This window comes from Gambusia affinis, linkage group LG06 (genome assembly GCF_019740435.1).
Source record: "Gambusia affinis linkage group LG06, SWU_Gaff_1.0, whole genome shotgun sequence".
NCBI lineage: Eukaryota > Metazoa > Chordata > Actinopteri > Cyprinodontiformes > Poeciliidae > Gambusia > Gambusia affinis.
The window spans coordinates 22,738,244-22,753,712 of NC_057873.1; the positions used below are offsets into that span (position 1 = coordinate 22,738,244).

The following is a 15,469-nucleotide window of genomic DNA, read 5'->3' on the forward strand; positions in this document are numbered from 1 at the left end:
GTAACTATTAAATCAGTTGTTTAAGAAAAATGCTTTATACTGTATATGACTTAAAAGAAATGCTACCTTGCTATTTAACTCCTTGAAATTGGGCCTCTTTAAAAACTTCTGCTCTCTCTGAAGTCATCACAGCATGCTCCTCTATTAACCCTTTAACAACGTTTTTTTTAACTGAGAAGTAGCTCCTATAATGAGCTCAGTAGTTGCTCAGTTCCACCAGGTGTTTGCTAATTGCTGCTGGCTAGTCTGAAGGAGCCCAGTCAGGGAGTCGTAGATAAGGGCTGCTCTGTCAGGCAGAAGCTCAGAAACTTGGAAGCTGCAGCTCTGAAAAGGCGCTGCGTCCTAGAAGAAGAGGCTAGGTCCACCCAGGCGTTTTGCTCAGCTGAATGGTTGCCATGGAGACTAAAGGTTTTCTGAAACAGGCATGAACGAATCGAAACCATGTAGGCTATTGATGAGGGAATAACATTATAACATGATGTAAAGCTAAATACAAAAAAAAAAAAAGTTGATTTCACACACCTTAAAATCACTGAGAAGTTTTTCTAACTCAACACGACTCTGCTGAGGGTTTCTCTGTTAGTCTCCACACGCTGGACTCGCTCTTTGGCTTCAATCTTCCAGATTATTATAAAAGCGGTTAAACTCACTCAGTGAGAGCTTTGTTCACAAACAGGCTCGAGGAGTTGAAAGGGCGGCCTCGTGTCACGGGATTGCATCACCCCGCTACAATATCGCTTCTTCCATTACAGTGCTAACCTGTTAATGTGTGAGCAGCTCATTCTTATTGCTTCTTACACCTGAGCATGTGGCCTGCGGCGTCCTCACACACAGGATCTCAAAGTCCTCCTCACCCCCTCCTAAGCGCAGCCGCTGGTCAGAAACAACTCCACGGCTCTCATTGGCTGACCAGTCCTGAACTTGTGACCGCCATTGGCTGCGTCCGTCGCCCACATCCTGACCTGCGTGGGTCCGAGGAGCGGCTCAGGTAGGTGTGGACGGCAGGAAGGAGACAAAGGGCGCGCAGGGAAGAAGATATCAGCTTGCTGCAGGCCCTGGCGTGCCGCATTCTGCTCCGTATATCACCTTACCTTACATAATTGGGTCCATTATGGCGCTAACCGTGGCGCCCAGCTTGCCGAGCTGAGCGGAGATGTTACCGGTCCGCTGCGTCACTGTTGTTTTTTTCTCTCTTTTCGGGTCTCTGCGGACAGAAGCGGGCCGAGGTGGGGGGCTGCTGTCCCCACTTCCTCCTTCTTCTCAATCATACAGTGGTAATTGGTGGGAGTGGGCGTGTGTGCATCTGGCGCAATAACCTCACCACCACCACCCCTTACTCTTACCCCTTCATCTCCCCAGCCCCCCACCCTGTTGAAAGCTCATTAGCGGACCTGCTGTTAATGAGCTATAGTGGGATCACACAACTTCATTTTCATTTAGGAGGGGTGGGCTGCAGACCAGAGATGATGCTGTGGCGTGTTTTTTTTTTGTTTTGTTTTTTTGTGTGTGCCCATTAGAATAGAGTCAGCAATTATCCCAACCCCTTGATACACCCCCTCCCCAAACACGTCAAACTGAACTTCCCCCTCCCCCTGTTACAGTCACGCATCCTGAGAAAGCCCCGTCACTCCCGTCCCATCACAGCTTGCGTGAATTGAACTACAAATGCATAGCAGGGGCAGCAGTAGTCCAGCGCTGCTGGACTACTGCTGCCCCCCCAATTCCAATCCCAATCCCAATCCCAAACCCAACCCCACAGTTGAGCTGCGGTACAATGTTTGGAGATGAAGCCCTGCAACATCAGAAGGATGTAAACAAGGACTGAGGGTCCCTAATCCGAACATCTACATTAAAAATTAAAAAGTCAGCACTGAGCGCGGTCCTCTGAGAAAGACCTCCTCCTCACACAACATCCCGGCGAGGAAACCATTCCAGCAGACCTCCAGAAGCATTCATCAACTTTCTCACATTTTAGTCACCGTCTAAAAACAAACTTCTGTGTTGTTTTTTGTAATGGGATTGTAGGTGAGCAACAAAAATAATGTTAGCTGGAAGGAAAATAAAATAAAAGAAGATTTTAAGCATTTCCCCCCCCAAAATAAAATGTGGAATGCTTTAGGAGTAAAGGTTCAACAAATAACTACAAAAAAATGTGGAAAAAAATAAATAAATAAGAGACCCAGTAAGAGAATATATTTAACCTCAATTCTTTATTGAGGTTTTCTCGTGAAGGTAATAACAAAATTACATCCTTTTACACAGACAGTCACTTTTGGGCTTAGAAGGAAAGGAGTCAGCCATGCTGGGGGAAAGTGAGTAACATGTAACAGGAGCAGGCAGGTATCCACAACAAGAACAGCTAGAAAATATATACAACAACAACATCATCCCTGAACAGTTACACTGCGACCATTCAAACAAAATGCACAAACATTTTTAACGACCTGAATGTATTCAGAGGTCAAGAGATTGACGAAAAAAAAGTAAGCTGACTTTTAAATATTTTTTATTCTTTTTAGATCAACTTGGATTCACGAGTGGTCACAAAATAATAAACACAAGCTCAACATGTTGATTATGACCATCGATGCTAATTTCCACACCCTCGCATCTCTAAGTGCTCGCTCGGCGGGCTCGCGTTCCCCGGCAGCCAAAAACAAACGACCCGCCAACATGCAGCAGCCATAAATTAGGAAGAATTCAACGACGGACAACAGAAAGTACGCAAACGGCTACGAAACATGCACGAGTTTCACGCGGCCGCCCGGCATTTTAACCAATGTAAACAACAAAAGAGAGAAATTACCATCACAACAGTACAGAGGGGGGAAATGATGCACACCCGTTTCATATATAAGTAAAAAAATTGCTGGCTTTCCTTTTTTTTTATGCATAGAAACTAATCTTACAAAAACATCAGCAGATGAGACTTTAAAGTCTCTGTATTCACATTTATAAAAAATTAGAAAAGCAAAGACAAAAAAGGTTCCATGTGCATTGGAGATAAAAAAAAAACCCAAAAAGAAAAGAAGTCGTCGTCCACACACCCTGGTGAAATACCAAGCTTTTAAGATTCTAAAAATGATTATTATTTGCTTACCAGAAAATATACAACTGAGATAAAGTGAAAATGTGTGATGAAGAAGCTGCAATAAACTGGAGGCATTAGCGTGAAGCACCTTTTAGTTCAGTCACACCTGACACTGATTATAGAGATTAACTGTAAGTGAGGCTCAGCTGGTCAAGCAGGAGTTTCCTGACAGCCTTCAGATGAAGACGCGGTTTGTTACGAAGGATCTGATTATACAAATGCATCGGTCAGGAGAAGGGCACAAAAACAAGCTGGAATCCATCCAAAAACTATTTACGACAATCAGTAAAAAAAAAAAAAAAAAAAAAGTAAATAAAAATGATGGTTACGATAATTATTTTGACTGGAAATAAGTTATTGGAGTCACAGGTTGAGTCTGATAGAGAAGGAGGCCTTCACTGGTTCTGGTCCAGATGCTGCCAGCAACACCAGAAGCCTCTGAACTGACTGGGACAACAACCTCATGTTTTCACATCATGTCTGGACGAAAGACCTTTTTTTTTTTTCCCTCCAAACATCCAGTTCTGACCCAAAACCTGCGTGTGTGAGAAAGTGTGACAGGACCAGAATGAAACATTTGGGTCCTGATTCCCAGATGTAGATTTGGCACCAAAACAACAGCATCGCCATGGAGAGACATGGTGGTGGCGCCAACATGCTCTGGGGTTACTCTTCTTCTATGGATATCAGTCACTTTTTTTCCAGGTGCTTGCTGCAAAGGTGAAGACGGGTTTCATCATTCACGAGTCAAGAATACACTAAAACGATTCCACTAGAGGAACAGAAACCTCCAGTAACGGCTTAGTCAAAGTTCAGAGCGAAAGTGATCTGAGGGCCGTTCAGAGATGTCAAATAATTCAGACTGAATGTTGAAACTGAATCAAAAAGTGCTTCAAACTTTTAATTATGGGTGTACAAATTTATGAAAACAGGCTATTGGGCCTTTTGTTTTTAGTTTTTGCAGTTCTCCCTCCAACACTGAAACACTCGGACCCATTTGTGTTTTGAAACGATTCGTCACGGATTCATCATTTCTAGGTCACAGAAACTTGGCGTTTCGACAAGGGTGTGTAAACTTTCTTTCCTTTTTTTTTTTTACATCCACTGCAGCATCTATTCACAAGGTCAGGAGCACAGCCTCGCTCGGCCCCATGGGACTTGTAAACATTAAGTGACAAGTGTTGTGACAAGCAAGCGCCTTTAAAAAGTGTGTGACAGACTACAGGCAGACAGTGTTTGGATTCATTTCAGCCCTGCGGCGGCTCCAAAGTCTTTAAAAGGTCTTCTCCACAGAGAACAGCACAGTCTGACCTCTCTACACTCATCAGTGCTCAGTAGTATTATATTGCTTTTGTTTTTTTTTACACAGTATAATCTCTTCTGATTGGGTTGATGCGTCTCCATCTGTCCAGTGGGTCGCTACAGACGTGAAACGCTCTTGTTCTCTTGCATTTTTGCGCTGCAGCATGGTGATCAGTTTCCTGTGTTGGTGTGGACTGCGGCAGTGCACTTCCTGTTCACGAGGTATGGTAATCTCCCTGCTGAATGTCACGGACTTGTTTTTCTCTGTGGTCTGTGAAGAACTGTAGGCACTTAGTTTCAGCCAGCAGCTTCGCAGTCGATTATGAACGACTGCTGGCTGCAGCGGGCCTCGGCAGTTGTTGCGACCCGCTGCTGACAGTCATGCGGCGCCTTCGCGACTTTAACCTGATTCAGTGAGCAGAAGCCAAAGCCAGGCCCGCCTCGGCGACGCTTTCATGTGGGAGATCCCCCACTGCTGCTGGACTCCCTCTACCTTCTTCCACCTCCATGTCTCTGTCTGCGCAACCCTGCGCCTTGCTCTCCAGACCCGCCTCATCCTCCTCCATCTTCACCACCCCGACTCCCGCTTCCTCTCCCGCTCTCAAAGCGGCCAAGGTATCGGCGGCGCTGGCCTGCGCGTACGCCCCGACGTTGGCGTGGCTCAAGCCGTGGACCTTCTTCAGGTGTTTCTCCAGGGTGGCGTACACAGTGAAGGGCACGGCGCACAGCTGGCATAGGAAGGAGGCCTTGGCCCCCTGGGCACCGTGGGTCTTCATGTGGCGAGTCAGCTTGGAGCTCTGGGCGCAGGCGTAGTTGCAGAGGCCGCAGCGGTACGGCCGCTCGCCCGTGTGGCTTCGGCGGTGCACAGTCAGGTTGCTGCTATTTCTGAACTGCTTACCACAGTACTCGCAGGCCTCGTCTTTCTTCTTCTTCCCAGTGGGACCTGGAGTGGAGCTGGCGTTCGCCCCGGCAACGGCGGCTGCTGCTGCTGTGGCGCTTCGCCGCTCAAAGTCTCTCTGCCACTCTTGCACGCCGGAGGCCCACTCCTTCTCCCTCTCCACGAGTTCTCCTTGTTCGTTCTCCCACTCTCCGACCCCCCGCGCTCTCTCGCCCATTTCCGGGCGTTTGGGCGTGCAGTTGCCACTGGCGATGCCGCTCTCCCCGCTTCCTCCCGTCTCTCCGCTCTCTAGGGAGCCTTCGGAGGGGCTGGCGCAGGGCGACGCGGGCTGCGGCTCCCCCTGCCCCTCCGCCGCCTCCTCGCCTCCGGCTCTGTGGTTTGGGTACAGCCTCAGTAGCTCCCTGTCTGGTGGTCGGAGGTGGGAGTTCAACAGCATTAGGCCTGATGCTACGGTCGGGTGCTTGGGGAGGGTCAGATCCAGCTCTTTTCCCATCATCCCTGGCCCCTGAAGCCTTCCCCGGGGCCCCTGCCTCCCAATATCCTCCTCCATCAGAACAGCCTCCACCGACTCGCACCCACTTCCTCCGCCCGCAGCCTCCCGGTGGTGGCCCCTGATGTGGCGAGCGAGCTGCCCGCTCTGAGCGAAGGCCTGCCCACACACCCCACAGTGATAGGGCCTGTCGCAGGCGTGAGTCCGGCGGTGGGCAGACAGGGCGCGCAGCGAGTGGAAGTTCTGGTCGCACAGCTCGCAGTGAAAATCGGCCTGGACGGCGCCAGACTGAGGAAACGTCGACGCTGCCGGCGGAGACGAGGACGGAGACGAGACGGGCGCCACGGGGGAGCTGAGGCTGGTGTTGTTCCCCTCAGCGAGTTCCCGGAGTCGCACGGAGAAGTTCATGGCCTGGAGGCTCGCCGAGGCGGCTTGGTTCTGACGCGAGCGCCGCTGGGCGGTGGGCTGGAAGGCGGAGGCGAGGGTCTGGGTCAGGTGGCGCGGGTCCAGAACGGCCGGTGCGGGCTTGTTCTCTTTCAGACCCACTCCTCCTCCCACGTAGGCGTCATCGTCCTCATCCTCCTGGTAGATGCTGAAGGAGTGCGTGTGCTGGGCGTGTTGGAGGAGCGCCCACGCCGAGCAAAACACGCCGTCACACTGAAAGCAGGTGAAAAAGGCGGGTTCTTCACATCCTGCACGGAGAGAGAAAACCCCGAATTAGAGGATGGATGATACAGTAAAATGTTTATCGAAACATTTTTAAGATCCACCTGGGAAAGAAAATTAAAGATTAATGTCCACTTGGGAGCAGCTTTACGGAGCCGTTAATTTCTAAGAGAGTGAATTAGTTGCTCCTTTACAACAAACATCATGTTTCGTTTTCAAACGGTTTGTTTCCCTGTTTCCCTTCAGCCTAATTTGGTCTACGAAAACAATACAAGCAGTGTTGTTCGTGAACAAAAGTTATGACACATTCAGAACTGAATAGAAATTTTAAAAAAAGTTTGATCCAAATAAATCATCCATCTTAAATATATAAAATTTGACACAGAAACTACCCCACACAAACAAAAATCACAGAACATGCATAACCTGAAAGGTTAAGGGTCATTATGGAAAGAAAATCTCATGGTCGTGCCACAGCATTTCAACTGGACTTTAACTAGGCCTTCAAAAACCTTTCGTTATCCCAGTCACTCAGAGGCGGACCTGCAGCTTTCACTGTCCTAGTGGGTTTCAATCAGGCTAATTGTTCAGGACCTGAAGAATCAGAGCAACCCGGCCATGTTTCAGTGTGAGCGTAACAGTTTTTCTGAAATGCTGTTTTAGTTTTAAACCCAATCTAATGATACACAATGTCTCACTTTTGTCTCGTCAGTCCACAGAATAATTTCCTACAAGTCTCGGGCGTCCTTTTTCCCTCAGTGATTTCCCCTCGAAACTTTACCTCGTATATAATTTAATACTGACTCAAAGTCTGACCTCTTGGAGTAATTTCAGTGGGAGAGCCCTTCCTGGGAAGATTCACCACTGTTGCATGTTTTCTCCATTTATGAATAATAACCATCTGTGGGGTTCAATGGCATCACAAAGTCTTAGAAATCACCTGAACTAATAAACGTCTATTTATGTCTTTAACCTTGGGCATGATTTGCTTTTTAAGATGTTTAACCTACTTCCTGTCGGGTTCTGGTTAAACGATTTCTTGATTCTAAAAATGCGATTGATTCTCCATTTTCTATTGTTTTTATTTGGTCTGAAACACTCCAAGTTGGACTTGTTGTGCATGAAAAGCTCTCCGTACATAAAGGCCGACGGCGCCTCGTTACGATTTCAGCATCAAATCGTTCAAAATCCTGTAATTTTTTTTTTCTCCCCCCACCAGGGGGTCTTTTTGTGGGCTCTAGTGTCCCTTAAACAACAGTAGGCTGACAGGAAAGGGGGAAGGAGAGGGGGGAAGACATGCGGCAATTGTCGTCGGGTCCGGGAATTGAACCCGCGACGGCCGCGTCAGGTCTGAAGGCCTCCAAACGTGGGGCGCGCTATCCTCTACGCCACAAAATCCTTTAATTTTTAAGAAGGTATTAAATGCGACATGATTAAAAATATTTTTTTTTTTTTTTTTTTTTTTTGGGCTAATTTTCTTCTTTAACATCAAGAGAAATCGCCCCCATCTGGCCAAGAGGAGAAAACTAAATATGAAGGCATTGATTAGCGTAGATTCAGAGAGGTTGCAAAAAACTGAAAGGGGGGAAAAAAAAAACACGTCATGGCAATGCAACAAACTGCTCAGAGTGAGACGGAAGAGTTGAGAATTACTTTGGTGGTTTTATCGCTACAAACAACCTCTTTTAGGCAGATTGAAATATTTATCTTAGCCCATTTTTAATTGATGAAAGCTGTGCATGAGAACGAGGACGATGGCGAAGCCTAATCTCGGCGAGCCGGGCGAAGAAGAACCTCACCTGGACGAGGGAAGGAGAAGCGAAACAAAGTACATCTGGAGATATTTTTATACAGCTTTGTCTCCTAACTGAGAGCTACGCGCCAATTAAGCTGCAAATTGCTAATTAGCAGAATGCAGAAAACGAACGCTTTATGCAAATCGGGCTCTGACTCAGCCTGCCTGACAAATGAGGCCTTTCTGCATAAATCAGAACTGGCGAGAAGATCCCCAAATTGAAGGGAAAACAGTTTTTCTTTTAAACACTTTTTCTTTGGAGAGGTTCAAAGCAGACTCTGGTATAAGCCTCTTTCATGTTTCCTCAAGTCAAATCCTTCTGTATTTTATTGGAGGATTGGAGGGAGGAGGGGAGGAGATTGAAGATGAAAAAGAGAGCAACTGTTTCGTTTTCTTTTTTTTTCTCCCCCTCGTCGCCCTCCCTCTGTCTGGAGATGAGAGGAGCTGCGGTGTTCGTGTCCTTTAACCTAGCCTGAGGAGAAAGCCAGGAGAAGTTGAGATACTCCTTAAAGAGAGAGGGAGAGAAAAAAAAATAGGGTGAAGAGCGAGAGGAGGGAAGATAAACAGAGAGATAGGTAGGTCAGGGCTCGGGAGATAAAGAGAGAATGAGATAAAAAAGATTGTAATGTGGCACGGAGGGGGGCAAAAGACACCAGGAAAATGTGTCACCCCTTCAAATTGTACTCTAGACCCATCCTCCAACCTCGACTCCCCCTAAAAAAAAAAAAAAAACACCAAATCTTTTCCTAAGGGTGAGGAAGAGGAGGTGGAGGTGGTGGGTGGGGGGGGGCTTTTGTCTTGGGGTCCTGGAGAGAAACACAATACCCGGCCGGTTTCGCTTTCCTCCGTTCACTCCTCCTCTTTTGGTAAGGATTCCCATTTGGCCCAGGGTAGCACTTGAATATTAAGCAGAAGCAATAACTACTAATTAAAAATGCAGATTGGCTGGGAGCACTAACGAGCAGCAGGCAGAATCTCTTCTCCCTGGGGAGGCGGAGGAAAGAGAAAAAAAGAGAGAGAGAGAGAGAGAGAGGGGAAGATGAAGAGGAGGAGGGGGATTGAAAGAGGGCAAAGCAAAAGTGTGCTGAAGATGCGGGGGAAGAAACGGGAAGGCGCAAAAGGAAAAAAAAAAACAAACAAACAAGGAGAATAAATAAAGAGGAATGAGACAGATGCACCCGGCTGCTCAGTAATCCATCCCCCGTTTTCTCCTCCATCAGGCTCTGAATGAACAGAGAGCTGCCGTTTGTCGTTTTTTTTTGCTCTTTCACTTGCAGTCATTTCAGGAGTCAAACCTCTCCAACGAGGTCACTCCGCACACCCGGCGTTTGAGCTCAGGGTACGAACATAAAATGTCAAACTCTGAACCAACATGGATAAAAATTTTATCTTTTACCTCTTTTTTTTTTTTTTTTTTTTGGACCGCCCTCCGCTCCTTCACGTTGTCCTGCTGGGGCTTCACCTCGCTGCGAGTGGGTTTGCAGCGAGGTGAATCTGTGGACAAACGGAAACGCTGCATGCATGCATGCGTCCTCTTGAGCGTTGACACAAAGGAAGGAACTGCCAACGTGTGGCGAGCGTTTAAAAAAAAAAGAAAAGAAAAAAGTAAAGAAAAAGAGCAATGGGGCGCTCGTACCGAGATGCAAACGTTCATTTCGCAACCCGACACCTCTGACCTTTGCAAGGAAATCCATCAACTCTTATAACTTTCTTGGTGCCACTTTACTATAAAGCTAATAAGTAGTTCATGGATATGTAATTAATTCATCTCCAATATCTTTATAAATCATTAATTACTGGTTATTATGCATTAACTAAGACAGAGAAGGCAACAAAATCTAGCGATTTTTGCCAAATGGTGAGTCAAATCTGTTCACCTAAATATTTTATCTAGAGTTGTTATGCTGAACATTTCAGACTGCATTTGAAGCACAATAAGCATTTCTAAACATATTTTTAGCATAAAGTCTCCTTCTCACCATTACTTAGTGCATAATAAACAGTTATTAATGATATATGACATGATTACAGATGAATCTATGAACTATTTATTAGCCATCTGTAAGGGGAGCCTTTCTGTAAAGTGGTACCTTGTTTTCATCTTGACAAATAAAACCCTTCAGATGGATTTTAATGAGGATTCGGGGATTTCTGATCTACCCCAACGTCACTTTATACTCGGCCGGAGTCAAGTTTGCTTCGTCTTCGCTAAAGGACGCTGGAGAAGCGAAGAAAAGCAGCTTTTAGGGAGGACAAAAACAGCGCGGGAGCCGACATAACACACACAGTTTAAGGCAGAGCAAGAAGAGAGACAAGATGGGATCGTTCTTTTGAAAACAGGCGGAAGAAGAAAGAGAAAGAGGAGGAGGAGGAGGGGGAGGAGGAGGAGGCTCCCAGGAGCTCAGGTGGCTCAGCCCGGGGCTGATCAGTGGGAGACAGCTGAGGAGTTGACGCAATGGCCTCCATTACGGTGTCATGGCGTCCAGCGGGGCCGTTAGAGCCACTCCGCTGGCCGAGGAGGAGCGTCATGGATGACAGGCAGGAAGAGACATGTTTACCTGGCCACTCCGCCTCAGAGGCCGACAGCCAGGGAGATGGGAAGGAGCTCAGGTGCTCGGCGCGGGGCCCTGGGGGACCCTCGGTGCCCTCTGAATGTTCCTGACGCCTATCCTTTCCACGCAATTAGCCCGAGTGTCACTAACTCACGCGGGTGCGCTAATGGCAACGGCTAGCTAATGAGCTGGGCTCGAGAGGGAGGAGGAGGAGGAGCGGTTGTTAACTGAATAAAAGGATGAGTGGAAAAAAAGAAAAACAAAAACACAGACTCAGTCGTTAGCAACCAGCCGCCTCGTTGTGGGGCCTCACCTGATTTGCTGAGGTCCACCTTCACGCTCAGGCCGGACTCGTCCCCCCAGGACCGGCCCCTGGAGGCCCCTCTCCGGAGCTCGATGAAGCCGGGCTGCGGCTCGACACCGGCGACCCACTGGCGCCCGGCTCGACCGGCGGGTGACGGGGGAGTGGCCCCGGAGCCTGGGCTCCGTGAGACGCAGCCGCCCTGCTTGTGCTGGATGAAGGCCAGGATGTGGGCCAGGGGGAAGGCCTGGCTGCACTGCCCACAGGTCAGGAGGTCATCCTCTGGGGCTCGGACCTGTGGAAGAGGAGGAGGAGGAGGAGGAAGGTGGTGGTCGCCTGGCGGGTCGGCAGCTTCCTCCATATCACAGACATCTGGGGAGAAAAATAAGGAGCAGAAGAATTTGAATCTGAACCGCTAGAGGCCTACAAAGGTGTTCGTACCTCAAAGACAGCCTCATTGCCCTCCTGAGGACAAACCTCCCCACAGCATGGTGCTGCCACTACCGTATTCCACACCAGGGGAGGTTTCTTCTTCTCCGACACACATACGTTTGCATGCAAGTCACAAAATGTTGTCTTATTTGCCCAAAGTAGTTTCTTCCACATGTTTTCTGTCCTTTGACTGGACTCACTCTTCCTCCTGGCAGGATTTCCAGATGTTTGGAGCTCCGCAGCTCCTCCAGAGTCACCCAGAGCCTCCAGGCTGCTCGTGTGGACCGCCACGTCTTGGTTTTGAGGTGATGCGTCGAGCGGTGTTCAGTGAGGATTTTCAGAACTATGTAATCTTGTTCCGCAGCCTAAATCCTCTTCACAACTGTGCAGTATTTGTGTTGGGATGCGAATACTTCTCTTCAGCAGAGTACATAGCATTATTATGCTCAAACTTTCGAATGTAACAAAAACAAATTCAAGCTTTTAAAATTCGACTTGTTTCATTTTTTCTTTTTTTTTGATCGATCCAGACACCCGAAAGTATCAGCCTCCAACTCTGGTTCGTCAAATCTCAAAACAATGACGATAATCTGCATTTTGACAGGATGAAAACATGATCTCCTGCTTTTAGAATTTTATTAGAAACATACCAAGCCCCCAAACCCAACTCATCTGAATCACACCATTTCCTGATTGGCTCTGATTTGCAGGTCATTAAAAAAAAAAAAAAAAAAAAAAAAACTAACAAAAACACAAACTCTCATCACTTTTGGTCTGTAAACGCATCGACCCACACACAGCACGTGACATAAAACGCCTTTTGAACTACTCCCTCTATCGAGAGGCTGACAGACGGAAGATAATTGGCCCCAAAAAGTCGAGATCGGTGCATCTTCATGACTGCAGACTGTAAATCGTTCCCCTTAGAAGCATGTAAACATAAAACCCTTCACTTTCGGCGTTTGAAGTCTCATCCACTACTGCAAAGCCGGGCGTCTCAATTAACTTCTAAATGAAGTTAGGGTTTTAAGTGCTGCACGCAGCCTACATTTGGTGCGCTCCTCCAAACTACAGACAGAGCAGAGCTGACCTCAATGGAACAAACAAACAGGCCTGCTGATTGAAAGTGCTAGTTTCACTTATAAGCTCAACCAGGCCAATCTGCTCAGCCAACGCTGACCACTTCCTTTAAAACCGGTTACAGATCTGTGCTCGTTCCGGCTGGGTGTGCAGCACAAGAGAGCCCAACGGTCCACCCGAGCACAAACCCCCCGTTAAATAAAATGACTCGCCCTCCGGTAGAGGAATGACTGAACTAGAAGAAGAAGATGAAAGTGAATGATCACGACTGAGGCGTTCACCTTTCACTCAACAGAAAATGTTGCCTTACCAGCCACATGCAGCGGGAGTTTCTCAACAGGAAGTGGATTGCAATAAAAGAGAGAGAGAGAGAAAAAAAAAGTGACTGAAGGTGTCTGAGATAAGAGAGCGGCCACGTCTTTTTTTTTATTTTATTATTATTATTATTTTTCCTGTGTTCACACCAAGTACTGAGGGAGGAGGGTAACAAGTTAACAAATCTAATGTGGTCCTCCGCCTTAAATACAACCACAGAGTGTTTCTGGACAAAGCTTCAAGCAAACCCCTGAAGAGCTTGAGTAAACTCACACAGCTCAGGTAGAGAGAGAGAGAGAGAGAGAGAGGGAGAGGAGGAGGAAGGAGGGGGGGTCAGGAGTGTGTTGCTCAACACCGGTCATGGGCACACCTGAATCCACCTGCCCAGGCCGGGCAGCCTGTCCGTACAGGACAGGTACAGACAGTACACTCTGAAGTCGGATCTCAGCAGTTGTTGCTCAAAAATGTCACCTTTCCTGTTTCAGGCCCGCGCTGTTTGTGCAGACTTGCAAGGCGCGGTTACACGCGCGTGCCCGTACTCGTGCGTGCCCCCGCGCACACACACACACACACACACACACACACACACACACACACACACACACACACACACACACACACACACACACACACACACACACACACACCATGCAGGGTTGAGTCAGGGCCTGTGGTCACAGCAGACACGCACCACTGGTCTCCAGTAGAGAACTGTAAAAAGCAAATTATTCTCAGCTCCCCGTCTTCATTTCCTCCCTGTGCTTATAAAAGTAATAATAATTTGAAGTAAGTCACTTTTTGTTGTTGTTTTGCTTTTTATTTCAATTGGGTTTTTAATTAAGGACGTCACGATGACTTGTTTTGAGAAGCCGCTGTATGTGTGGGTCTGTTTTTTATAAAATATATTATTATTATTATTATTTAAAGAGACCAACCTTTCTGAAAACTGTTTTGATTAATAATCTTGTTCGGACCTGTAACCTCTGAGCAGAGCCAATAAACCGGTCCTTCCTCTGTGGGAACTGCTGCAGCAACAACACCGACACTCATGAGGACAAACAACGCGGACATTAAAGACGAGCGCTTCTTCAAACATGTCCCTTTAAAGTCCAACGCTACACGCTCGAACAACACTTCACCGGCGGCAAGTTAAACACAAAACACACTTTCAGGATGTGATCCTCGTGTCAGAGAATTGCCAGCGAATCAATTATCCTTTCAATATCGCTTATTAGTAATTGGATACAAATAAGCGCGTAAGTTTGAACCACAACAAAACACAAGCTGGATATTGATTAGTTTTTGTGAACATATATTTAAAGGAAAGAAAGAGAAAAAAAAAACACTCCAACGTGTTCCCTCCGGGCTTACCTTGAATCGCACTCAGGTGCTGCGGTCGGCTCCCAAGTTTGCGCCTGGACATCGCGTCGGCTTGCCGGGCACCTTTCTGGGTCCCAAAGCCCCTAAAAGCAGGACCCCCCTCCCCGCCCGTCCAGCTGCTCCGGTTTCGATAAGCTGACCGACAGTCCACCGGCGGGGACGAACTGATAAGACAAGACTAGCTGGCTGGCCTCCGCCTGGACTGGCGCTGAGAGGGTGGAAAGCAGGCAGTAGCGTTCAAGTTCACGCTTCTTCCCCCCGCAGCGAGCGGAGAGGGCAGAAGGGGGCATGGGCGACCGAAAGCACCGCCCGCCCCAGCCGACCCTGACCCCGCCCTCCGCCTGTAAAACTCACTCTTCCGCCAGTAAATTATTAGATTATATCACCTTAAATTGTTTTTATACTTTCACAACAGTCTTTGTGGTGTTTTCTGAGATTTAACTCTTTTTTTTTTTTCCTTCTTTTTTTTTTTAATGCTGATGGTGAGAGCGATGTGATCACCATCACCATCTGGTTCCTCCTCAGCAGCTCAGAGGAACTAACCTCACTGGCTTTCCACAGGTGTCTCTGAACAACCAAACCGGAACCAGCTCACAATTCACTTCTGCTTTTTCCTCTTGACCAGCGGTAGCTCCCCAGTCAGCCATCAAAATGGAGAAACACGTTGATAAATATGAATATGATAATAGTTACGGAACGGTCAAGAGAGAAACAGGAAAGGGTGAAATTAGATTTGTCGCCACCTACTGGCTAAAATAAATCGCACCTCTAAATCGCACCTGGATAACTTAGATAACCGAAAAGTTAGCTTCTTCAGCAAGAATTTTATTTTAAATAATAAATAATAATAATAATAATAATAATAATAATAATAATAATAATAATAATAATATAGATTAATTTGGTACAAAGTGAAATAGTTTTTATTTTTGTCCATTTTAGGAGGATCACTTAAAGTTAATGAAAACAAAGAGTCAAGTTTCTCATAAAATTACATATAAAACAACCAAAAAAAAAGGACTTATTTTGACCGACTGATATTTTGAGCATTATATGCAATCAATACTTAATGCAGAGGCTCCTTCTGCATGAGCTGCAGCATCAATGCAGCGTGTCATGCTGCAGCTTGTCCGCAATGCTGGTTCTGGTTTCTAATGGAAAATAAAA

At 47.1% G+C, this 15,469-nt stretch overlaps 1 protein-coding gene across 1 annotated transcript; it reads right to left on the reverse strand.

The window, feature by feature from the left end:
* Window positions 1-2,191: 2,191 nt before the first annotated feature.
* On the reverse strand, window positions 2,192-14,849 carry znf296 (zinc finger protein 296). The gene is made up of 3 exons (XM_044120234.1): window positions 14,294-14,849; window positions 11,108-11,467; window positions 2,192-6,473 (listed from the first exon to the last, which is right to left on the reverse strand). The coding sequence occupies exons 1-3, from the start codon at window positions 14,343-14,345 to the stop codon at window positions 4,804-4,806; spliced, it is 2,082 nt and encodes a 693-aa protein (XP_043976169.1). The 5' UTR covers window positions 14,346-14,849; the 3' UTR covers window positions 2,192-4,803.
* Between the last annotated feature and the right edge of the window lie 620 nt (window positions 14,850-15,469).

Excerpts from the sequence above, each read along its gene's own strand:
- znf296 (XM_044120234.1), bottom strand. The coding sequence starts at position 14,345 with ATGTCCAGGCGCAAACTTGGGAGCCGACCGCAGCACCTGAGTGCGATT. Across the intron at positions 11,468-14,293 it reads GCACCTGAGTGCGATTCAAG|ATGTCTGTGATATGGAGGAA; the intron begins GTAAGCCCGGAG and ends TTTTCTCCCCAG. Across the intron at positions 6,474-11,107 it reads GGTGGACCTCAGCAAATCAG|GATGTGAAGAACCCGCCTTT; the intron begins GTGAGGCCCCAC and ends CTCTCCGTGCAG.